The sequence below is a fragment of the Coregonus clupeaformis genome, chromosome 22 (genome assembly GCF_020615455.1).
Source record: "Coregonus clupeaformis isolate EN_2021a chromosome 22, ASM2061545v1, whole genome shotgun sequence".
NCBI classification, from domain to species: domain Eukaryota; kingdom Metazoa; phylum Chordata; class Actinopteri; order Salmoniformes; family Salmonidae; genus Coregonus; species Coregonus clupeaformis.
Genome location: NC_059213.1, coordinates 2,236,134 through 2,261,713, shown reverse-complemented (window position 1 = coordinate 2,261,713; position 25,580 = coordinate 2,236,134). Strand labels below are relative to the sequence as shown.

General features: G+C 42.1%; 1 protein-coding gene across 1 annotated transcript; it reads right to left on the bottom strand.

The window, feature by feature from the left end:
- Positions 1–1,014: 1,014 nt before the first annotated feature.
- Positions 1,015–25,580, bottom strand: LOC121557898 (SLAM family member 9-like). Its single transcript, XM_045206362.1, has 6 exons — positions 25,284–25,580; positions 5,477–5,800; positions 3,323–3,601; positions 3,075–3,185; positions 2,592–2,662; positions 1,015–1,695 (listed from the first exon to the last, which is right to left on the bottom strand). Exons 1-6 carry the CDS (start codon positions 25,333–25,335, stop codon positions 1,579–1,581), a joined length of 954 nt encoding a protein of 317 aa, XP_045062297.1. The 5' UTR covers positions 25,336–25,580; the 3' UTR covers positions 1,015–1,578.

Genomic DNA, 25,580 nt, shown 5'->3' with positions numbered 1-25,580 from the left:
GAAGTAGGCTACATTTGGTATTTTATTAGGATCCCCATTAGCTTTTGCAAAAGCAGCAGCTACTCTTCCTGGGGTCCACACAAAACATGACATAATACAGAACATTAATAGACAAGAACAGCTCAAGGACAGAACTACATAAATAAATAAAAAAAAGCACACGTAGCCTACGTATCAATACATACACACAAACTATCTAGGTCAAACTTTAAAACCAGAATCTGGAGGTTGTGTGTCTCTGGAGAAATGGTGCCAATCTCAAACTCTTGAATGCAGCTATGGCTGCAAGGACTGACAGTTTTCACAGGTATGTTGTAGCAATACATTGTTTACAAAAACTCAAACGACAACAAAAATATAAACAATGGAGTAAACTTAAATCATATTTTGGATTGTGATAAGGTAAGTATATTTTTCAAGCATGTATGGGGGATTGACGACCATTTAACATTAGGAAATGTATGGAATGTATGTGCAAGTCTGACTTAATATATTGAAGCTCAGTACAACAACAAAAGTAATTAGCTTATTTTAGAATAGTGAAATGTGAATTATATTCTCTTAATATTCAGTCTCAGTAACTACTCTGAAATATAAATGTATAAAAATGAAATAGCCTACAGTGCAACAACTTACGATGGTATCAGTAGATTTGGTATTTCTTCACAGTTATATATGTGGGCTAACGTAGGTGGAGCACAAAATGCTCTAATAGAAGGAGTGTCTGCAGGAGCGTGCAGGAGGGAGTGATTGTATTATTAAGAGATGATGAGCTACAAACTGTGTAGACAAGGACAAGCAATAAATGGTCAATCATAATGAACTAAACTGTTAATTTCGTACATTCAAAATGCATTAACACAGTTGTCGTCAAAGCAAGAATTGAACTACACTTAATAATTTCTGCATTTTGCGAAAAGCAATGAGTAAAATGTCACCCAAGATCACTTTGAGCCAAAAGGCAAATCAAGATCTACCCCTCAGAAATGTTTCAATAGTATCAATATCTACATGGTGAAAGGAAAAAAATAAACCTATGGACTTTTTGTTTCTAACGTAGTCTAACAGCCATTGCTTCTAAGGAGTAGGTGGCTTTATCTCACCAAACATCTGCTTTTTATTTACACAGCTGCTATCCACTGGCAAGCTAAACAATGACCAGCTATAAAAAGATACAGGGGAGGCACCTACATTTAAAACAACACAACAGACAGTTTTGAAAAGAAGCTTTGGCCCAGCAGTAGCATAGCAAACACACTAGTGGATTGGATTAAAAGATAGATTCCATTTGTTTTAACCTATAAATTGGGACAATGGGCAATTGAAAAGAGGGATCATCCTACTAATAACCCTAGGCATAGCTATTGAATTTGTTTGTATCAGTGATTCTCATCGAGGCCCCAATTCAACAAAAGACTGAGAATGACCAACAAAGTCTCCAATAACAACTGTGTCTCTATTTAGTCTAGATGAATATTTACTATAATTTTGTCTTAACGTCCTCTTTAGGATGTAACGCCTTCTCTTGGATGTGAATTATCATGTCACCCTCTCAGAACCGTCCTGTTTTGCTCCTTCTTACACAGTGTTAACATCCTCAATGGCAGCCATGCGATGTAACTGGATTGTATCATAAACTAATGTCAGGTTAGGTTTGTCTCTAAGCGACTCCAGTCCTTGTATACCTGTTCGCTCCTAGACAGGGAGAGAGAGGAAGGTGGGGAGGGAAGTATTGAGAAGGATAAGAAAGAGGAGGGGGGGGGGAGGTGTAGGAAAGCAAAAAATATAAAAGAACAATTGATCATATGTTTCGTTATTAGATACTTTGCACCAGAGGAAGGAAACAAGACACGTCTGACTCGCTCTTGTCTACTCTCATTGTTCTGCAGTAGTTAACTCAACAGTCAACACAACACATCTAGGATCTTTCCTAAAGCTAGTGGGAGGAACCACGAAGCCAAGCTTAAAAAGTCCACAGACTTGGCAAATACTGTAAAAGACACAGGAAGATCAAAGGCATTACTATACTGAACAAAAATATACATGCAACAATTTGAAAGATTTTACTGAATTACAGTTCATAAAAGGACATCAGTAAATTGAAATAAATTCATTAGGCTCTAAATCGATGGATTTCACATCACTGGGCAAGATCGCAGCAATGGGTGGGCCTGGGAGGGCATAGGTCCACCCACTTGGGAGCCAGGCCCACCCATGAGGGAGCCAGGCCCAGACAATCAGAATGAGTTTTTCCCCACAAAAGGGCTTTATTACAGACAGAAATACTCCTCAGCACACACTTTACATGTTACATTTACATTTATATTTTTGTTCAGTGTACAGTACCAGTCAAAAGTTTGGACAAACTTGACTAGTACTGTACAATATGTGCTGTGCAGCCCAACCATGTCATATGGGCAAAAATGGTTGCAATGATATCAAGCCGATTATTAAACTCAGGTTGTCTGTGCAACTCAATACCACATTAACCCACTGGCACAGAACTAAATCCTATAGTTGTAGCCATGAGGGCTGCAAAAGCTGCTGTATTACATCTCCTATGTTTATCAGCCTGTAGCATTATTACTGACCTGCTTATCTGCTGGTTTAATGTGAGTTATCTCTGCATACTGAATGTCATCTTGCTTTCTTCCAGGTGAATCTATAAAGGCAAATAAAGGAAATGAAATATACAGTGTGGGTGGGAGTAACTGACATATGCACAAATGCTCAACCCCAAGACAGGCTCTGCAAACACTACGGACTCATGTTACTATGGGTACCGGAGTCTGTGCTAGAGGTATTTTTGGCACCAGAGAAGCTATAAAGTAATGATTGTCAGAGTGTGCTTGTGTGTGTATGTTCCTTCTGCTTTTTCAACATTTAGAGAAGTGGTCTGAGATAATGAAACTGTCTGACCAAGCAGAGGAAGTGTGGAAGATATGCCACTTCATTTGACCTGCATCCGTTGTTCAAGCAAACATTTCCTACCTTTCCAAAACACAATCCTTGATAATTAAAAAAGGTTTGACTTTGACAAGGAGAATTACCTCACCCCGCTAAAAGATGAATACCTGCATGTGAGTGTCCGGTTCTCCTCTTCTTAAGATAGATTGCAAGTCCTGAGGCAACCAAAACGCAGATTACAGCAATAATAAGACAATATCGAGACCGCTCATCACCATCTAAAGTAAAAAAAATTTAAATTAAAACATTGCGTTTCATAAAATGAGCTCTACCGTACTTATTGTTTCATATTGAATTTGGTATTGTCTGGATATCAGCAATTTAACATTGCTACTGCACATGTTTTTTTTTGTACCTGTCACCTTGGCGTGATCACTCTCTTTACAGGAATTTGGAACAGCAGCGGTCTCATTGCTGACTGGGTTGGCAGCCTCACATCTGTAAGAGTCTCTGTTCTGTTCATCCACCTTGATAGGTAGAGAGAGGGTGATGTTGAGGTCAGGGCTGCTGCTCTGGTTGAGTATCTCTCCTCCTCTGTACCAGGACAGGGTCACCTCTCTCCCGTTCTCCACAGAACACACCACGCTACAGGGGATGTTGTCATGGACCGTCACCTGAGGTTTGGATAGAACATCTGGAAGACAAATAATGAAAAAATGGGAATTGGTGAAATATAACTTACAGTGGGTATAGAAAGTCAACACCCCCTTTCAAAATGTTATTTTTGTTGCCTTACAGTCTGAAATGAAAACGCATAAAATCAGACTCTTTCCAGCTTTATTTACACACAGTAACCCACAATATCCAAGTAAAAAAAATAAAAATAAATAAAATAAAAACTCTGAAAATTAATTAAAACAGTAAAATACCCTATTTGTGAAGTGAACACCCCCCTCACAAATTGCATGGTGACTGCTCATGGACTGCACTCTTCAATTCATTCCACATCGATGGGATTTAGGTCGGGGCTCTGACTAGGCCACTCAAGGACATTCACCTTCTTGTCCTTCAGCCACTATACTGTTACTTTGGCGGTGTGCTTTGGGTCATTGTCATGTTGAAACATGAACCATCTTCCCATTTTCAACTTCCTGGCAGAGGGCTGCAGGTTCTCCTCAAGAATGTCGGTATTTTGCACTGTCCATTTTCCTTTCTATCCTGACAAGTGCTCCAGTCCCTGCTGAAGAGAAACACCCCCACAACAGGATGCTGCCACCACCGTGCTTTACTGTAGGCATGGTGTTCTTTGGGTGGAAAGATGTATTGGGTTTTCGCCAGACATATCATTTTGCATTCAGGCCAAAAAGTTCTGTTCAATCTGACCACAGCGCCTTTTGCCACTTGGCTTCGGAATCTACAATGTGATTTTTGGCAAAGCTCAAACGAGACGTATTTTTTTTCTTGCCACTATCCCATAGAGGCCAGATTTGTGGAGCACTTGTGATATTGTGGTCACATGCACACATTGATCAGTCTTTGCCATAAAGGCCTGAAGCTCCTTCAAAGTCGCCACTGGCTTCTTGGTAGCCTCTCTGATCAGTCTCCTTGCCCGGTCATCCAGTTTGGAGGGACGGCCTGATCAATGCAGGGTCTGGGTGGTGCCATACACCTTCCACTTCTTAATAATGGTCTTAACTGTGCTCAGAGGGATAGACAAAGCCTTTCAAATATTTTTATAGCCATCCCCTGACTTGTGCCTTTCCACAACTTTATCTCGTATATATTTTGAAAGTACCATTCCGCCCATAGTGGATTATTTGCTTTGAATTGCACTACTAATCAGTGAAAAATTAACAACTGCTTTTATTCTGAACTAATCAAAGTCACTACAATTGATCACAGATGGAAGCCATTTAGCTTGATGTGATCTGGAAGGTGGTTGGTTATACCTCAACAAGTTTGCAATGGCAGTTCTAAGGGGGGTTCACTTATCCAAATAAGGTATTTTACTGTTTTACTTGTAATTAATTTTAACTTTCAATTGTGGGTTACTGTGTGCAAATAAAGCCGGAAAAAGTCACATTTTATGTGTTTTCATTTCAGGCTGTGAGGCAACAAATGGTTAATATTTTGAAAAGGGGTGGTGACTTTCTATACCCACGGTATCTTTAAAGTGGCCAAGAGCAGTTGCTTCATCCATTTTTGGACTTATAAATTAATGATATATACCCATTGATTCTTGAAGAATATTACTTGTAAATGCCTCATGAGCTTAGTCCCCGTCAGAGAACCCAAAACTTGTTTTATTCTGGTGTTTGTAAACAAAGAAATTGAAAACAAACACTATATAGTCTCAAAACATGGTTAAAACTATAAATTGTTATATAATGGCTGGTCAGTCCTTGCATCCATAGCTCTGTCTATGAATTTGAAAGTGGTTACATTTCTCCAGCCTCATCCCTCAGCTTTTTACCAAACCAATAAAGCGACCGCTTTTGTATTGTTTCTACTGCTGATTGCCACTTTAATGATTTTGTAATTTAACACACACACACACACACACACTTACAGTACACAGTCAGCTGAAATGTATGTGTCATCTTCCCTTCATCTTCATTTGTATTCTCCACAGTATAAACCCCAGAATCCTCTATTTGTAGGTCTGACAAAGTGAAGAATCCAGTAACACTGTTCCAGTGAAGGCGGTTTTTAAATTTCTTCACAAGGTTGGTATTACTTTCTTTACCAGAGTACACCTGTGCAATGTTGCCAAGGTCTCCATAAAGTAAATTGCCAGAATTCAACACAGTCTCTGGAAAATAGATCAACTTTCCCACAATGCCTTTCACCTGCCGATTCTCAGGCTGGGCTGAATGCTGGGCTGCACAGAGTACTGTGGAGAGAAAGAGAGACTCAGTATCAACGTATTGACTTAAATATCATAGTTCTTCTCTAATAACATAGCAATGAAGAAAATTACAGTTTCTCGATTTCTTGAGAAAACGTGTCCAAACAGAATTCACTTTTTCTAAACAATTAACATGCAGAACCAACTGAAACACGTTGGCCAAAATTACACATTTAATTTGCAAAATGCATTAAGACTCAAAACATTAAATACATGAAACAAAATCAACTACCTCCATCAAAACATAAAACGTGTTATCTAATGAAAAGTTATTTCAAATCAGAGAATAAAATATACCAAGATAACAAATCACTGCAAGAACAAAGCAATGTAAAAAAAGCCAACACCAATACATTATACACCACATTCAGTCCAGTCGTTCTTGTCGATCAGGCCACATGTTTTCATCCACGTCACACTGGATGTTTTCCCTTGCAATGCAGCGAGGAAACATCTCCTGGATGCTGATCGAACAATTGTGCAAATAAGTTTTGAACGCGTGCAGAAGAGGTTCACATTCATGGGCGTGATTTGTATCAGCTGTCACCAAGTGTTTTCATTTTGTTTGACATGATTTACTCAACTTAGTTTTGCGTCATTTGTAAAGAGTTGTGTTTACGGTTTTGCAAAAACGTGTTTAGCATTTGCATTTTGTGTGATAGCAAAAAATAATACTGTTGTGGTCATTAGGTTACAATGGAGATCAGTTTCATTAAAAGTTTAATTGAAAGAATCTTAGCGATCGAGAAACACTGTTAAGGTCTGATGTGATGGTGACGGTTATGAAAGAAATTCCAGGACTGGTAGCTCTATGAATTTGTTTGTATACACTCTTTGAACATTTTTTCCAAAAGGGTTCTTCTGTTATCCCCATAGGAGAACCATTTTTGGTTCTAGGTAAAACCCTTTTTTGGTTCCAGGTCGAACCCTTTTGGGTTCCATGTAGAGCCCCCTGGGGTAAGGGTTGTACATGGAACCCAAAAGGGTTCTACCTGAAACCAAAAACAGTTATTCAAAGGGTTCTCCTATGGGCACAGCTGAAGAACCCTTTTAGGTTCTAGATATCACCATTTGTACACACTGAAATTAAGTAAACATGGAGACTGTCTCAGCTAATTCTTCTTCTGCTGTTAATGGCCCATTCACTGAAATGCCATCATAAAAAATAAAAAATACTTTCTTTTTTTGTAGCTTATTTTAACAGGGAAATCCCAATGAGACCAAAACCTATTTTGCAAGACAGCCCTGCAGGTACACAAATTATATAAAATGTACAACCTGAGGCACCAGAGTATCAAGGTGCAGCGAGCTCTGCAGATCATTCCATACATGGGGCACAAAAAAACTGAATGGAAATGTACCTAATTCCATAGTGATCAACGGGACATCTAGAGTTAGCCATCCCTGTGATTGGGTCTGGTAACTCGTATGTCTGTAATTTAATAATGAGGTAAAGTATGACGGAAGTTTGCACAAGAGGGCTTTATAAACAAAAAGAGAGCAGTGTATTGATCTGCAAGTCTTAGGAGAGGGCCAGCCTACTTTCTGATGAAGAATGCAATGATTTGTAATTAACCCATCACCCGTAATAAAGCAAAGTGTGCTGTTCTAAATTGTATCTAATGGTTTCAGTGTAGTGGCAGTTGCATTCATATGAATGGTGTCACCGTAGTCTAGTACTGGCAGGAAAGTTGACTGAATGATCTGCTTTCTGCTGTTCAAGGAGAGGCATGATATTTCTAAAGAAGAAGCCCATTTTTATTCTCAACTTCTTAGATAACTCATCCATATGCTATTTAAAAAAGAAAACTTTTCGTCAATCCAGATGCCCAGATATTTATAAGTGAGCACGATCAATGTGGGCACTATCCAACATTCATAAATCAGATAAATTTTTTTAGGTGAATTGGAGAACATAATGTACTTGCTTTTAAATGTATAAAGTGACAATTTCAGTTGAAAAGGCTTTCTGCAAAGCAACAAAGGCAGTTTTCAGCTCCGAAAAAGCCTGGTCAACAGTGGGGGCAATAGCATATACAACAGTGCCATCTGCATACAGGTGTATGTTAATTTTTTTTGCAGATAGACCAATATTATTTATATTAGGCAGTTAAAATTACAGGACCTAAAACCAACCCCTGTGGGACACCTTTCGTAATGCCAAGGAAACTCAACTTAACAATGTCAGAATGTGTGGTCAAAATGTGTGGTGAGACAGCATTTGCCCCAGTATTTTTACAATCTGGTGTGGCGGTGCCGCCACATCGAACACGTTTACCATATATATTCATTAGTTCACATCATAGAAAAACATTTAAAAGTTTTGCAACGGAAAAGAAAGCAGGTGTTTCTTATTGGACAAGTTCACATACTACATCCCCCAATTTCAGCCAACTTTCCTCTGTTTTGTCACGTGAATACAACCCTGTCCCTGGGATTTCACACGTTAACCTCCATGCTCGCTGCTATAGGTGGATTCACGTGTCAGTCACAGTGGTCTCCTAGGTACAGCCTACAGAGACAACTAGTGACAACCTTCCTCACCTGCCTGCCTGGTCCTGCCTCACGAGAGAGCAAACATAACTTTTCATGGAAAACAAGGTAGGCCAATGTGTTAATGAAAAGCACTTAATAAAATATGTTTATTCCCTCTCTAAACCTATCTAGAATGACCCAGTCTATAGCTAACAAAACTACTAACGTTATCTTTAGTAGTCTACATGACGCCTGATCCAGGCTAATTTCAGACAACCTTTGAATTAGCAAAGAGTGGTTGACAGTGTCGAACGCTTTAGATAAGTCAATGAATAGAGCAGCACAGCGTTTCTTCCTATCCAAACTAGTGTCATTTTCCATTCTTTTTTTATTTAGTGTAGTCTTAGTCATTTTGAATAAAATATCATAAAGTCACATTTTTGTCATTTGAATAATGATTTAGTCTAGTTATTGTCAAAATGATACTTAACCTATAGTGAACATAAATCACTGACTTTCATGTGCACAAACGTACATCGCCTTCCTGCATACTTATACTCTTTCCAACAGCAGAAATATGACAAACAAATATAAGAATATACACTGAGTGTACAAACATTAAGAACACCTTCCTAATATTGAGTTGCAGGTAATGTTACTGGTAATGTTACCAGGGCCACATTAAGTTACAAAATGTTCTTGATTGTTGCAGATAGAAATCCCATGAATAGAGCAGACTTTATTCCATATGCCAGAGGCATGTTTGTTCTACATAGCATATTTCTATCTGTACATTGCAAAACATTTCATCCTGCTGAACTCGACCCAGGATGTTAGCTATAGCTAGCTAATGAGGTACCATGACTAAACAAGGTGTAGCCTAAACTTAATGGTTAACAGTCTGGCCCGCAAGTAGGCTAGTTTTAGGCCCGCTTTTAAAATGAGGCCTGCCAATGCACAATAGAAAAGAAAAGAAACGTAGCGCCGGTATTATGGGTCATATCTTTTTAACTGTAAGGGCTAGAACCAAGCCGTCTTCTCTGAGGAAAAGAGGGAGACTTGGCTACATTGGCTATACCGAACCTGGCTATGAAATGCAGTGGGGAAAGTGAGAGGGTTGAGCGAGACTAGAAATTCAAAGACAGCCCACATCTACACTCAAGGGATAGAAAACATAGCTAGACTGTTGCATCACTATTTAAACCAATGCTGCTATTGTTTTTAATTGAGTAAAGCAGCATGTGTTTCTTAACCAGGCAAAGAGAGAGTCAACTGCACGAGTCACCTGCGCGATGTGTAGCCTAAAATGGGAGTGGAGTCTGTCTGTCTTTCTGCCCACCCACAACTCTTGCTCACCTGCAACTCACCAGCTGTTGTAGGCTGTGGCGTTCTGCTGAACAGAACGGCGCTGCGTAGACACGGAAAAGCTCTCAATCTCTCCAAAAACTGGTTTTAGTAAATTGAAATGAAAAATATTTCAGCCTATAGTTTGTTCTTGTTATATTTAGCCAGTTAGGCTATGGTCTTGGTAATTCCCCGTGAAAAAGAGGTGTTTGGTGAATCTTTTAGTCACTATTTTTGTTGACGAGATTGACACTAATCCAAACAATTTACCACTTAATAAAATAATTGAAAGTACTACTTAAGTCGTTTTTTTGCATATCTGTACTATACTGTACTATTTATATTTTGGACAACTTTTACTTCACTACATTCCTAAATAAATATTGTACTTTTTACTCCATACATTTTCCCTGACACCCAAAAGTACTCTTTACATTTTGAATGCTTAGCAGGACAGGAAAATTATAAGATTCACACACTTATCAAGAGAACATCCCTGGTCATCCCTACTGCCTCTGATCTGATGACTCACTAAACACATGCTTCGTTTGTAAATGATGTCTGAGTGTTGGAGCGTGCCCCTAGCTATCCGTAAATTAAAATAAACAAGAAAATGATGTCTTCTGGTTTGCTTAATAAGGAGTTAAATGATTTATACTTTTACTTTTGATACTTAAGTATATTTTAGCAATTACATTTTACTTTTGATAATTGAGTATATTTCAAACCAAATACTTTTACTCAAGTAGTATTTTACTGGGTGACTTTCACTTCTACTTGAGTCATTTTCTATTAAGGCATCTTCACATTTACTCAAGTATGACAATTGGGTACTTGTTCCACCACTGTTTAATTTAAAACCAGTGATGCTGCTGAGATGGTGCTATGCCTTGGTCTGAAGCCTGACTGATGCACATTTAGAATAGATTTTGTAGCTAGCTAAGATCTAAGCTGTCAGTTGATTAGAGATTTAACAATTGTAAGACTGGTCTTTGACTAAAAAACTTTCAATTAAAATGTTCATTCTTAATTTGTGTATGGGAAACCAGCCCTAAATGTCGACATTGACGTGGTGCTCTGTGTTTCTCTATGTCAATTTGTTTTCCTGCTCATCCAGGATAAGCAAACACTGACATAAAAAACAAAGATTAGACTGCAGCTTTCTACACTGTTTAATAAATTGCTGAAACACATATTTTGTAAAAAGAAAAACATCTTGCAGAATTTTTTTTGCAAGTGTCGGAAACATGTTTTGTTAGTCCTATAGCCTATGTTTAATAATAAACATAACCACAAAAATACGTGTTCACGCGTTATAACGGTCAGAACCTACAGTAGGCCTATAACAAAATAGGCAAACACATTAATCATAGTCAAAATTGACCAGGACAAAAGCTCTTCGCTTGCATGACTTGTTGCGCCAACCTATAACTTCAGAACTGCCTGTAATATATTTTGTACTGGCTAAAGCCAGTGGCATGATTTTTAATTGTTTATATAGTTAGGGACAGATACAATACAGAGAGTGCCCTCCACTAATATTGGCACCCTTGGTAAATATTAGCAAAACTGGCTGTGAAAAAATGTTCTTCATTGTTTATCCTCCTGGTCTGTCATTCAAAATATTCACACAAAAAAAAATTGAACATTTATTTAAAGTAAAATAACTGAAAGGAAAAATAAATTATAATGAAACACATTTCTCTTAAATATATGTGTGCCACAATTATTGGCATCCCTTGATTCAATACTTTGTGAAACCTCCCTTTGCCAAGATAACAGCTCTGAGTCTTCTCCTATAATGCGTAATGAGGTTTGTAAACACATGGCAAGGGATCTGAGACCACTCCTTCATACAGAATCTCTCCAGATCCTTCAGATTCCAAGGTCCATGCTTGTGGACTCTCCTCTTCAGCTCATCCCACAGGTTTTCTATGGGGTTTAGGTCAGGGAACTGGGATGGCCATCAAGGCAAAACCTTGATTCTGTGGTCAGTGAACCACTTTTGTGTTGATTTTGAGGTGTGCTTTGGATCATTGTCCTGCTGGAAGATCCAACCACGGCCCAGTTTAAGTTCCTAGCAGAGGCAGTCAGGTTTTGATTTAATATCTGCTGGTAGATGGAGTCCATGATCAAATGTATCCTAACAAGTTGTCCAGGGCCTTTGGAAGAAAAACAGCCCCACAACATCAAAGATCCACTACAATACTTCACAGTGAGGATGAGGTACTTTTCTGCATGGCTATCTTTCTGTCTACGCCAAACCCACCTCTGGTGTCTGTTTCCAAAAAGCTATATTTTGGTATCATCTGACCATAGAACCCGGTCCCATTGACAAATCCAGTAACGTTTGGCAAACTGTAGGCACTTGAGTTTGTTGTTTGATTGTCATGAGCCCTCTCACTCCACCGGGTTACCACCTTAATTGGTTTCCACTATCTTCCACTCTGCTCACCTCCCTCTCTCTACTCAGCCTAACTAGCTCCACCTGTCCCTGCTCTGCTCGGCTCTAATTACTCTGCCAGCTGCGCTGCATTACCCACTAACCTCTCCCAGTATTTAAGGCCCTGTCTTTCAGCTCTCCGGTGTCAGATCGTCTGCAAAGCTCACACCCGGAACCTGTTTGCTCGCGCTTCTGGCTCACCCTGGTTTTGTGACCCCGGACCTGCCTGGTTTTTGGATACTCTTCTGCCTCAGGAGATCCAGACCTGCTTCTGCCATTACGACTCCTGACTACTCTTCAATCCCGGTAACTCTGACCAGCCTTCTGCCTTGCTACTACGTATTTTGGATTTCCCTTGAACTGTACTGCTGCCTGGTTTCATTCCGCCCCGTTGTGTCTGTGTTTCCTCCCCCAGGACTTCTGGACCACCAACCACCGGCGTCATCGGACGCATCGCTGCCACTGGGGGAGGCACAGACCCAGCACATCGGACGGGATAACCCCTGGAGCCTTCACTCACTCCCTACATCCCTTTCCCCTTAAGTTTAAATAAACTTTCTGGTGTGACGCAATTGTGGTCCTCTTGTCGTCTGTCTGAACCGTGACAGTACGATCTGACCATCATGGACCCAGCGCACACTTCCCCCGACATGGAAACCGAAGAACCTGAGCAACCCACCGCCATGCTACGCCTGGAACACACTGAGAGAGAGCTAGGCCGCATGAGCGGCGACATCACCTCTCTGCTTCAGGCCGGCTACCAACAGCATCAGCAGTTCCAGCAGCACCAGCAGCAGTCCCAGCAGCAGCAACAACAACTCGCCATGATCATTCAACTCCTCACCAACCTGACCCCAGCCAGTCTGCCCACCAGCCCTGCCCCCGAGTTACCTGCCCCGGTCATTGCAGCCGCTGCTCCGGAACCCAAGATTGGAAACCCCGAGCGGTTCAACGGCGATTCAACCCAGGTCCGGCCATTCCTGACTAGCTGCCGACTTCAGTTCTCCTTGCAGCCAAGGACCTTCGCCACGGAGGGGGCTAAGGTTGGGTATGCCATCACTCACCTGACGGGCCGAGCTCGACTCTGGGGAACAGCAGAGTTCGAACGTCAAACCCCCGCATGTGCAACCTTCGACCTGTTTGCTGAGGAGATGCTGAAGGTGTTTGACCTGGATTCACCAACCGCAGAGGCGTCTCGTGAACTGTTCAGTATTCGACAAGGCAGACGTACAGTCGCAGACCATTCCATCGACTTCCGAACCCTGGCTAGACGAAGTTCTTGGAACACACCATCGTTGGTGGACGCGTTCTTCCATAGTTTGGCTGACTATATCAAGGACGAGTTGGTCTCCCAGGAACTGCCTTCCACTCTTGATGAAGCCATCGCACTGACTGTCAGGATCGACAGTAGGATACAGACCCGTCGTCGTGAGAGGGGGCGCCAAGGTCCACCTACTACCGGCATTCGGAGAGATCCGACTGGGTTCCTGTCATCTACTGCCACTCACCCAGGTCAGCTTGATCAGTCTGAGCCTATGGAGATTGGGCGAGCCTCTCTCACTCCTGCAGAGCGCCAGCGACGCTCACCTCAAACCTCTGCCTCTATTGTGGAGGTGATGGACATCGTGTGGTAACCTGCCCTTTAAAGGGCCGAAGCTCACCGGGCATAGGGGGAGTCCGGTTGAGTTCAATGACCATCCAGTCCTCCGACCGCAAACCCCTGCTGCAAGTTCACCTCCGCCTCCCTGACTCAACTCACACCCTGGCTGCTCTGGTGGATTCTGGCGCCGAAGCCAACATAATGGACATCAAGCTGGCACGCCAACTGGGACTGGAGAACCTCCGTTTGACACCTCCTATTCCTGCCCGGGCACTGGACGGACACTTACTCGGATCGGTCACTCATGTCACGGCCCCGGTCTCGATGGGTCTGTCCGGAAACCATCAAGAAACTATCCAGTTTCACCTGCTCCCCTCTCCAGGCCAACCCCTCATCCTGGGTTACCCATGGCTCCGCCCGGCACAACCCTCAGCTCGACTGGGTGACCGGGGTGATCAGGGAGTGGGGAGAGGACTGCCACCGAACCTGCCTGCTTGCCGCCGCACTACCCCCTCGGCCAGTACCTACTAACTCCGCTCCTGACCCCTCCAAGGACCCTGTGTCGATTCTGCCAAGTCCCTGCATCGTTGCAGCTCTGACCTGGGCTGTTGAGGAACAGGTGCTGGAGGCTCTCCGTAACCAGCCAGGTCCCAGCACTTGCCCAGCTGACCGCCTTTTTGTCCCCCGAAGACCTGAGGTCCCAGGTCGTTCAGTGGGGACATGACTCCCGCCTAGCTTGTCACCCTGGCTCCACCCGCACTTACAACCTGCTCGCCCAGAGGTTCTGGTGGCCCTCTCTGAGGAAGGATGTACGGGAATTCGTCCAAGCCTGCCCCATCTGCAACCAACACAAGTCGTCCTGCCAGCCCCCAGCCGGATTGCTGCAGCCCCTGCCTGTGCCCAGGAGTCCGCTGGTCCCTGCTGCGCCTTGTCCTCCTCCTCCACGGCTCGTCGAAGGTGGTCTGGTTTACACCGTCCGCCGCCTGCTTCGGTCCAGACGGAGGGGTAGGGGTCTCCAGTACCTCATTGACTGGGAGGGCTATGGACCTGAGGAAAGGACCTGGGTGCCAGCTAGTCGGATTGTGGATAGGACTCTCATCACCGCTTTCCACCAACGGCATCCTGATCAACCTGCAATCCGTAGGGGCCGCCCCAGAGGGGTCCCTAACCGTCCGGCCCGCTCGGCTTCCTGTCCTGTGCCTGACCCTGTCTCGGGACCTGTCCCATCTCCCGACCACGGCCCTCCGGCTTCCTCCGAGGAGGAGGACGTTCACTCGGACCGTTCGGAGGAGTTCTAGCCCTCCTCCGGCTCCCCTCCTCCCGCCCGGCGTGGTGTTGCTCTTGGGACTTCTGGGGCCGTCCCTTGGGGGGGGGGTTCTGTCATGAGCCCTCTCACTCCACCGGGTTACCACCTTAATTGGTTTCCACTATCTTCCACTCTGCTCACCTCCCTCTCTCTACTCAGCCTAACTAGCTCCACCTGTCCCTGCTCTGCTCGGCTCTAATTACTCTGCCAGCTGCGCTGCATTACCCACTAACCTCTCCCAGTATTTAAGGCCCTGTCTTTCAGCTCTCCGGTGTCAGATCGTCTGCAAAGCTCACACCCGGAACCTGTTTGCTCGCGCTTCTGGCTCACCCTGGTTTTGTGACCCCGGACCTGCCTGGTTTTTGGATACTCTTCTGCCTCAGGAGATCCAGACCTGCTTCTGCCATTACGACTCCTGACTACTCTTCAATCCCGGTAACTCTGACCAGCCTTCTGCCTTGCTACTACGTATTTTGGATTTCCCTTGAACTGTACTGCTGCCTGGTTTCATTCCGCCCCGTTGTGTCTGTGTTTCCTCCCCCCCCCCAGGACTTCTGGACCACCAACCACCGGCGTCATCGGACGCATCGCTGCCACTGGGGGGAGGCACAGACCCAGCACATCGGACGGGATAACCCCTGGAGCCTTCACTCACTCCCTACATCCCTTTCCCCTTAAGTTTAAATAAACTTTCTGGTGTGACGCAATTGTGGTCCTCTTGTCGTCTGTCTGAACCGTGACATTGATGGCAGCAAAGGCTTTTTTATGGCAACCCTCCCAAGCAACTTGTGGTTATGTCTGATCGTAGTTTGAGACTTTCTGACCCCAAGAACCAACTAACGTTTGCAATTCTCCAGATGTAATCCTTGGAGATTTTTGGGCCTCTCTAACCATCCTCCCTCCCTGTGCGTGGGGTCAATATAGACACATGTCCTTTTCCAGGCCGATTGTTAACATCTCCAGTTGCTTTAAAACTTCTTAATTATTGCCATGATAGTGGAAATGGGCATTTTCAACCGTTTAGCTATTTTCTCTAAAGACTGTGTTCTCGGGTCTTTCCCATAGTGATGGATGAATATGGGAACTTGGCCTGTGTGTCACATCATATTTATACCTCAGTGAAACAGGAAGTCATGGCTTACCACTTAAAATGATCCTAATCACTCAAGTGAACTTAAAATATGAAAGGGAATATACTTCAGTTAAATTTTACTCATAAGAATTTCTAGGGGTGCCAATAATTGTGGCACACATGTTTCTAACTTTAGCTATTAGTTTTATCTCAATCACATTAGACCTGAATCAAACAATGAAACCAGCGGCCAAACGATTGAAGACCGATATATTTTGACGTAATGTGAGTTTTATTAGTCATGTAACGTCATTGATCTGTCATTTTCCCTAGCTAATTCTCTACTTTTCACACTGACGCGGTATAAACAGCTTTACAGGCTTCACTGTCATGGTGCACAGTCAGTACACAACACTATGCTCATCATGTCTCTTAGCAGGATCAGATGGTGACAGGTGTCCCAGCAGGGTCAGACAGCCAGGGTAGACCAGTCTACTGAGCTCAGGTGAATTTTGCAGTCTGTTATCATAATCAGTGAATGGATACAAAGTTCCATCTTGAGTTGATGGGTAGGCTACAGTCTGATCTGGGAATAATGGTCCTTTCAATTATTGAACCATTGAATTTTCTTGGATAATATAATGTATAAATGTACACCAAGGTAATTATTTGTCATGCCTCATCTGAGCAGGATCAGATGGTGACAGGGGTCTCATCAGGGTCAGGTAGCCAGGGAAGAACAGTATGTGACGGTGCTGAGGTGAACTTTTCCAAATACAACACTTTATTCTCTCTGTGCAGCAAACACTGGACAAGTCAGAAGCTTCAAAGATTGAAACTATTTCAAGGCAGTCTGATGAACCTCTAAAGTTGATATCCAAACTGAATCAAGGGTTCATAGTGGCTTTTTCCCGATGACACAAAACATTTGAAACAAAAATGTGAGGAAGACCTGGGAGACACTATTGATGATGATGAATGGATACAGATATGTTAGAATGCCCAGTCATGTTCATCTAGTCGCAGACATAAATTACTGCAGTTTAAGACCATCCATAGGTAAACTGAATATCATGCACTCAGAAATGTCATTATTCTGCTGGAGGTGTAAAACACAAAAGGGGGCATATTTGCATAGATTATGGTCTTGTGATGGGTGGCTGAATTCTGGCAAAGAGTATGTTGTTTTATCTCAGCATGTCTACAGATTGTCCCTGTTTTTGTTTGCTTGGAAATGTTGATATTGGAGATTTATCAGATGAAACTGTGCAACCTAGCATTTATAGCGGCTAAGAAATGCATGGCCATTAATTGGAAGGTTGGTTATCCTCCCACAATGTTACAATGGATGGCAGAAATGTCAAGTTATGTATCACTAGATTTGATTTATTACAAGATTAAGGGTATACTGTGCAACTTTCATAAGGTCTGTATTCCTTATATGGAATACCATATGATAAAAAGAGTCTGTAGAAAACATTCCCAGATCAGGGGAGATACCCATTTAGGCAATCCCTATCTGCCGGGATGCTCAGTCCTGGCCCTGGGGTTCTGCCCTACTGTTGGTTGTCACTCTGGCCTTGGCCTAACACACCTGAAACCAATAATGAATGGTTGTAATCTGAATGAAGGGAAAAAATCCATTCTTGAACACAACATTTAAATTGGGATTGGGTCTGGACTTTGACTCAGCCATTTCAAAATAAAAAAATTGTTGATTTTTAACAATTTTCATGTCGAATTGTGTGTTTTTGATAATTGTCTTGCTGCATGACCCAGCTGCGAGCTCTTCAAGTCCCAGGAGAAGCATGGTTCTATCTGATCCCTGGTGACCGCCGAATTCAGCAAAGCTTTCAACCATGTCTCGCCATCACCAGGATGTAAGACCTCGGGCTTCGTCCATCACACGCCAGATGGATAGGCAACTTCCTCTTTAATAGACATCAGGTGGTGAGGTGTCAGGATGTGCTTTAGGACAGTGTCAGTATATCTTGTGACCTACCACAAGGAACAGCCGACATCTGTTCCTCCTCCGTCGCCTTAAGCACTTCGACATCCCTAAGGAGGACCTGGTAATGGTACCTACATTCTCTTCCACCAGTGGTGGAAACAGTACTCAATTGTCATACTTGAGTAAAAGTAAAGACACCTTAATAGAAAATGACTCAAGTAAAAGTGAAAGTCACCCAGTAAAATGCTACTTGAGTAAAAGTATTTGGTTATAAAAATAGCTAAGTATCAAAAGTAAATGGAATTACTAAAATGTACTTAAGTATCCAAAGTAAAAGTAAAAGCATTAACCATTTCAAATTCTTTATATTAAGGAAACCAGACGGATAGCCAGTGGCACACGTATTTGTAGGCAGTAGGGATGACCAGGGATGTTCTCTTGATAAGTGTGTGAATTGGACAATATTCTTGTCAAAATGTAACGAGTACTTTTGCGTGTCAGGGAAAATGTATGGAGTAAAAAGTACATTATTTTCTTTAGGAATGTAGTGAAGTAAAAGTCGTCCTAAATAGTAAAGTAAAGTACAGATACCCCCAAAAAACGACTTAAGTAGTACTTTCAAGTATTTTTACTTAAGTACTTTACACCACTGCTCTCTTCTCTGCCAAAGCTGACTCTCTCTCTGTTCTCATCCTCCAAGATCTATCCGCTGCCTTCACCAGCGTGAACCATCAGATCCTCCTCTCCACCCTCTCAGGGTTGGGCGTCTCAGGCTTGCCACACTACTGGATTGCATCCTACCTGACAGGTCGCTCCTACCAGGTGGTGTGGAGAGGATCGGTGTCTGCTCTCACTACTGGTGTCCCCCAGGGCACGGCTCTCCTCTTTTCTCTTTACACAAAGAGAAAAGAGGAGAGCAAGGACTTGCTCCTGCAGGTTCATGCTATACAACATCCATAGAGTACAACCTTTCCTCACACAGGAAGTGGCGCAAGTCCTAATCCAGGCACTTGTCATCTCCCGTCTAGACTACTGCAACTCTCTGTTGGCTGGGCTCCTCGCTTGTGCCATCCAACCCCCACATCTTATCCAGAATGCCGCAGCCCACCTGGTGTTCAACCTTCCTCAGTTCTCCCATGTCACCCCGCTCCTCCACACACTCCACTGGCTTCCAGTCGAATAATCTTCAAGACCCTGGTGGTTGCCTATGGAGCAGCAAGGGGAACTGCACCTCCTTATCTTCAGGATATGCTCAAACCCTACATCCCAAACCGAGCACTCAGTTCCGCCACCTCTGGTCTCTTGGCCCTCCCACACCAATGGTAGGGCAGCTCCCGCTCAGCCCAGTCAAAGCTCTTCTCTGTCCTGGCACCCCAATGGTGGAACAAGCTTCCCCCTAAAGTCAGCACAGCGGAGTCCCTGCCCATCTTTCGAAAACGTTTGGAACCCTATCTCTTTTAGAGAGCATCTTAAATAACTCTCACGGTGCCTCCGACACCAACCTCCCTCCCCAAAAAATAACACTTATCTTTTCCCACTAGCTCTGACTTTGCTGATAAATACTTTGTTGAGGGAAAATGTACTTGGTACAATTGTCATGTGTTGTCTCACTTATCTATCTTAAGATGAATGCACTAATTGTAAGTCGCTCTGGATAAGAGTATCTGCTAAATGACTAAAATGTAAATATCTGTGTCAGTGAGTGAAGGGTGTTAAGTTAAAACCAGGACTCGAATTGAGGGTGTATGTGTGAGGGTATTGTGGCTTAGGCCTACCCCTTGTTAGCTTAAGATTTAGAAAAAAAATAATGGACCTGATTATTTAAAGCGATCTATAACAACGCTTTAGTCCGCAATGCTGTAAGCTAGAAACAAGCTGTAAAATGGCGAGTAAAGACGTGACACCGATGCATATGGGATATCTTTGGTTTGTCTCTTTAACCACGTTTCTATACGCAGTTATGTGAATAAAGTCATTACAGAATTTTTTTATCACAGTTTTATAAATGCCGACGATCATTTGTTCGTTCGACATGGTGGGATCTTTTTGTGTCGGTAAAATAAATTATGCGAGAAAAAGTGGTGGAAACACCTTTATGTGCAAATATTGATATAAAAACCATCATATTGAAGTAAACTTGGCGTCGAACGATGATAGTGTGTGGTCCTCCCACTATGACTCGAGAAAACATGCAGTTTATTAGGCTACAGATGAAATAACTTAACACCTTCACAGGGTGTTGAAAGTGATCTTGATGCTCCTTTCCAATAAATATCGAGGATCTGATTCTGGTGACATTATGATCAATACTTGACTGCCATTTTACAAATAAAAAAATCCATAATAATCTCATCATATAGACCAGGGGTAGGCAACCCTGTTCCTGGAGTGTCGCAGGTATTTCTGGATTTTGGTCCAACTAGGCACCACACCTGACCAACTGAGGTAATTCAGCAGTTCAGTGATTGCCTAAATTCACCACACCTGGTTTTCCAGGTCAGTTAAATCAAAAACATGAAGTGCCTGTGGCACTCCAGGACCAGGGTTGCCTACCCCTGATGTAGACTATATCCGCACAGCCTAAACACTGTATCTGGGATCTGCTGGCTAGAGCGCACATGCCAAGACCATAGTACACGTTTGCTCGTGACAAAACTATTGGTAGAGTTGAAAATGCGATGGAAACATATTGAACTTTCGATTTTTATTTGGTACATTAAAACTTTGTGTGCAACACGTCATCACACATTGATTTTATCCGCAAAAAGCAAATTTGGTGGAAATACACCACGAGGTAGAGCCAGAGACAGCAGTGGGGTCAAACTGTAGAACCCAGTTCCTACATTTGAATATAAAAATGGATTTTAACAAAACTATGCTTCATTTTATCTTTGGGACCCCCAGGATGACAAATTAGAGGAAGATTACTGAATGTAAGTACATTATTTACCTTCAGAGGTGAATGTATCAAACCAGTATGTATCTTTTTAGCTTTAATAGCTACTGTAATTTGGACACTGCAGTTAGGTTAAAAATAATTTAAGCTTTCTGCCCATATAAGACATGTCTATGTCCCGGAAAGTTGGTTGTTGTTTACAACGTCATTCTAGTCACATTATCGCATATTGAGCAACAACTGTCCCAGTTTAGGGACACCGATCCCGTAGAGGTTTTAAAGTGCTGTTGTCGATGTGTAGTTGAAATGCTTAGCGCTCATGCCTGGCTGTAGCATGTCACAAATACTTCACAATTTATTTCTTAAATGGCAGGCTATAGCCTTGAAATAATAATAATAATAATAATAATAATAATATAGCCTAAATAATTCATTTTTATTTCCTTCCAAGGCTACCTGGCTTACTCCTGACTGATTTAGAGATAGTATGTTGTTTAATAGCCTGTTGAAATGTTTTACTTCAATTGACAGTGATAGAATCACACATTACTTCCCAAGCAAAGTACATTTGTCTCCTCGGCTATAGAAGTTTGTAGCTCAACCTATGTCATAAGCTAGGTTTTCATCCAATTGGGATAGATTTTCATGCGAATACCCTAGAATCTGCATATTGAAAATATCGCATTTTCCCACCTAGATGTTTGAAAGTTGGTGCATTTTCTGTAGGGAAGCATCATGTATGACATTCCTGGCAGTGTGTAAACTTAATTTTTTTAATACCATAGCATTTTTTTTAATGTTCTCTATAGTTATGTACTTGAAAATGTATAAATTGACCAATTCGGCACATTTGGGCAAACTCCTGGCAGACTTCATACCAAATTTTGTGTAGTGATGTAATTCTTCACTGGAGCAGTCTGAAACTTTGCACACACACTGCTGCCATCTTGTGGACAACATCTAAATTACACCTAGAGTCCTATCTCAATGTATGGCCTTTCTCTTGCATTTCAAAAAGGATGAATAAACAAATAGAAAACACATGTTTTTTTTGTTTGTATTATCTTTTACTAGATCTAATGTGCTATATTCTCTTACATTAATTTACCATTTCCACAAACTTCAAAGTGTTTCCTTTCAAATGGTATCAAGAATATGCATATCCTTGCTTCAGTTCATGAGCTACAGGCAGTTAGATTTGGGTAGGTCATTTTAGGCGAAAATTGAAAAAAAGTGTCCGATCCTTAACATGCCTATACATTTTGCATTTAGGCTGTATAAATAGAAATTTCCCAAAAGAATTACATAGAATTAAATAATAATGAAACAAAAATCCTTATAAAGCTATACAGTGCCTTTGAATTAACTTTTAGAAACACGAGTTTGGCCAGTCTTTGGTTTGAGGATCATGTTGTGATCTATGCATGCCTCGTTTGTTAATTTAGCATAGCAGATGCTCTTATATTCCCATGCCCCAATCACAGTCAACACAAATCTATTTTGTAACAATATCATGGAATAAAATAACAAATTAGAAGATAGTTTCCCGAATGTAAAAAAAAAGTGCATATAGGCCTACCTGATGATATGCGGCTGCAGTGTTAAAAAACAAATGGCTTTTTCTTGAATTCAACGATTAGATACTTCAGATGTAACTGCTTTTGTTGCGCAACATTTTTACTCTGTTAGCACTGTTCCAAACTAAAACTATCCTCTTTTTTAATAGCCTGAATAGAAATAAAAAGCTATCTGGTGCTGCAGCATGCGCTCGTTCATTGTCTTGCTCTGATGTGATATTAAAAGATTCCGCTTGTCACCAGACATGTCAAATGTAGAATTGCTTGAAATGTGTTTATAAAAGGGTATTTTTTTTAGCAGAATTCAAATAAGATTATAGATTCATGCAGTGCTTTATTACAGTGGAGAAAAAAAGTATTTAGTCAACCACCAATTGTGCAAGTTCTCCCACTTAAAAAGATGAGGCCTGTAATTTTCATCATAGGTACACGTCAACTATGACAGACAAAATGAGATTTTTTTTCTCCAGAAAATCACATTGTAGGATTTTTTATGAATTTATTTGCAAATTATGGTGGAAAATAAGTATTTGGTCAATAACAAAAGTTTCTCAATACTTTGTTATATACCCTTTGTTGGCAATGACACAGGTCAAACGTTTTCTGTAAGTCTTCACAAGGTTTTCACACACTGTTGCTGGTATTTTGGCCCATTCCTCCATGCAGATCTCCTCTAGAGCAGTGATGTTTTGGGGCTGTCGCTGGGCAACACGGACTTTCAACTCCCTCCAAAGATTTTCTATGGGGTTGAGATCTGGAGACTGGCTAGGCCACTCCAGGACCTTGAAATGCTTCTTACGAAGCCACTCCTTTGTTGCCCGGGCGGTGTGTTTGGGATCATTGTCATGCTGAAAGACCCAGCCACGTTTCATCTTCAATGCCCTTGCTGATGGGAGGTTTTCACTCAAAGTCTCACGATACATGGCCCCATTCATTCTTTCCTTTACACGGATCAGTCATCCTGGTCCCTTTGCAGAAAAACAGCCCCAAAGCATGATGTTTCCACCCCCATGCTTCACAGTAGGTATGGTGTTCTTTGGATGCAACTCAGCATTCTTTGTCCTCCAAACACGACGAGTTGAGTTTTTACCAAAAAGTTCTATTTTGGTTTCATCTGACATTCTCGCAATCCTCTTCTGGATCATCCAAATGCACTCTAGCAAACTTCAGACGGGCCTGGACATGTACTGGCTTAAGCAGGGGGACACGTCTTGCACTGCAGGATTTGAGTCCCTGGCGGCGTACTGTGTTACTGATGGTAGGCTTTGTTACTTTGGTCCCAGCTCTCTGCATGTCATTCACTAGGTCCCCCCGTGTGGTTCTGGGATTTTTGCTCACCGTTCTTGTGATCATTTTGACCCCACGGGGTGAGATCTTGCGTGGAGCCCCAGATCAAGGGAGATTATCAGTGGTCTTGTATGTCTTCCATTTCCTAATAATTGCTCCCACAGTTGATTTCTTCAAACCAAGCTGCTTACCTATTGCAGATTCAGTCTTCCCAGCCTGGTGCAGGTCTACAATTTTGTTTCTGGTGTCCTTTGACAGCTCTTTGGTCTTGGCCATGGTGGAGTTTGGAGTGTGACTGTTTGAGGTTGTGGACAGGTGTCTTTTATACTGATAACAAGTTCAAACAGGTGCCATTAATACAGGTAACGAGTGGAGGACAGAGGAGCCTCTTAAAAAGAAGTTACAGGTCTGTGAGAGCCAGAAATCTTGCTTGTTTGTAGGTGACCAAATACTTATTTTCCACCATAATTTGCAAATAAATTCATTCAAAATCCTACAATGTGATTTTCTGGAAAAAAAATTCTCAATTTATCTGTCACAGTTGACGTGTACCTATGCTGCAAATTACAGGCCTCTCTCATCTTTTTAAGTGGGAGAACTTGCACAATTGGTGGCTGACTAAATACTTTTTTCCCCCACTGTATAATGGAGATCTTTTCTCCCCTACCCTTGTCCGCGGTGGAATGTGAATCCAACTCTAGTTCTTATCATGACAATAATGTTTTAAAACATAATACGAAACGTTGTTCAAATTACAGTTTCAGAAAAGGGAAGTTGCCTAAAGCGCTGATCTTGATCAAGTTGGACAAACATCTAATGTAAACTTGTTACCAAGAGAAACTGCTCTCTCTTCTCCATCCTGAGCACAGTGGGGAATTGTGGGAGCTCACATTCAAGCCAAACATTCAAATAAGAGGCAAATTGGTTGCAGTCAGATCAGTAGTCTCAGAGAAATAGATAACAAAGGCACCTGCCACCTACTCATGTTGATCAACTTCGCTTTCTCTCTGAGATACAACAGAGAGTTTGTCTTCACAATTTGTTAGGTGTATCCATCAACGCTTGTGAACATAGCCGTGGGAAGTAGGGTTGCTGTAGCACCCCCTGAAAAATATAAAAGAAAATAAACTAACAAAAAACAGCACCCAGCCCCCACCATCAAACTACTTCCTGCGGCTTTGCTTGTGTAATTGATTTTGTACAGAAATACTCCCTACAACCTTAGCAAATGGGTCGATGCCTCCTTTTTATATCAGCTGTGTAACTTGAGTGTGAAGGCTATGCCTGGAACAACAGTGGAAGTCCCATCAAATTGTATAAAGCATCAGCTAGCCTGCAGATATAGCAATTACATTTGGGAACATAACTAATAAGACTCATAAGCCTACATGTATAGCTTACATATACACATATGACGTTTCTCTATCATGTGGAAAAATGACTAAAGGTGTCACAAATGAGTTTAACGACAGCTGTCGTTTTTACAACCACAGTCACAAAAATCAAGGGGTACATACCGAAGAGATACAGTAGCGTCACCTTCAGTCTTTTTTGTCGAGAAAACAGCATTGTAGCCTACAGTCCATCCAATCATCCAACGGGCTCCACAACTAAAACTCCATCTATAGCTGTATTTGCTTTTCACACACAACACAAAAAAGAGGAGGGGCATGGAGGAAGATATTATCCTGTTATCCCAGCAGCAGCCTTGGTGGTGGACCCAGGAACCTTTGCAGTGTTTTTCAGTATGATGAAACCGCATCAAAGGTAACACTCTCACTTAACCTGTTAATTTGTCTCTCAAAAGACTGTTA

What these genes read in the sequence shown, in the direction of transcription:
- LOC121557898 (XM_045206362.1), bottom strand. Translation starts at nt 25,335, where the DNA reads ATGCTGTTTTCTCGACAAAAAAGACTGAAGGTGACGCTACTGTATCTC. An exon ending in GACGCTACTGTATCTCTTCG is followed by an intron (nt 5,801 to 25,283) that starts GTATGTACCCCT and finishes TTCTCTCCACAG; the next exon opens with TACTCTGTGCAGCCCAGCAT. An exon ending in AACCGGACACTCACATGCAG is followed by an intron (nt 2,663 to 3,074) that starts GTATTCATCTTT and finishes TTGCCTTTATAG; the next exon opens with ATTCACCTGGAAGAAAGCAA.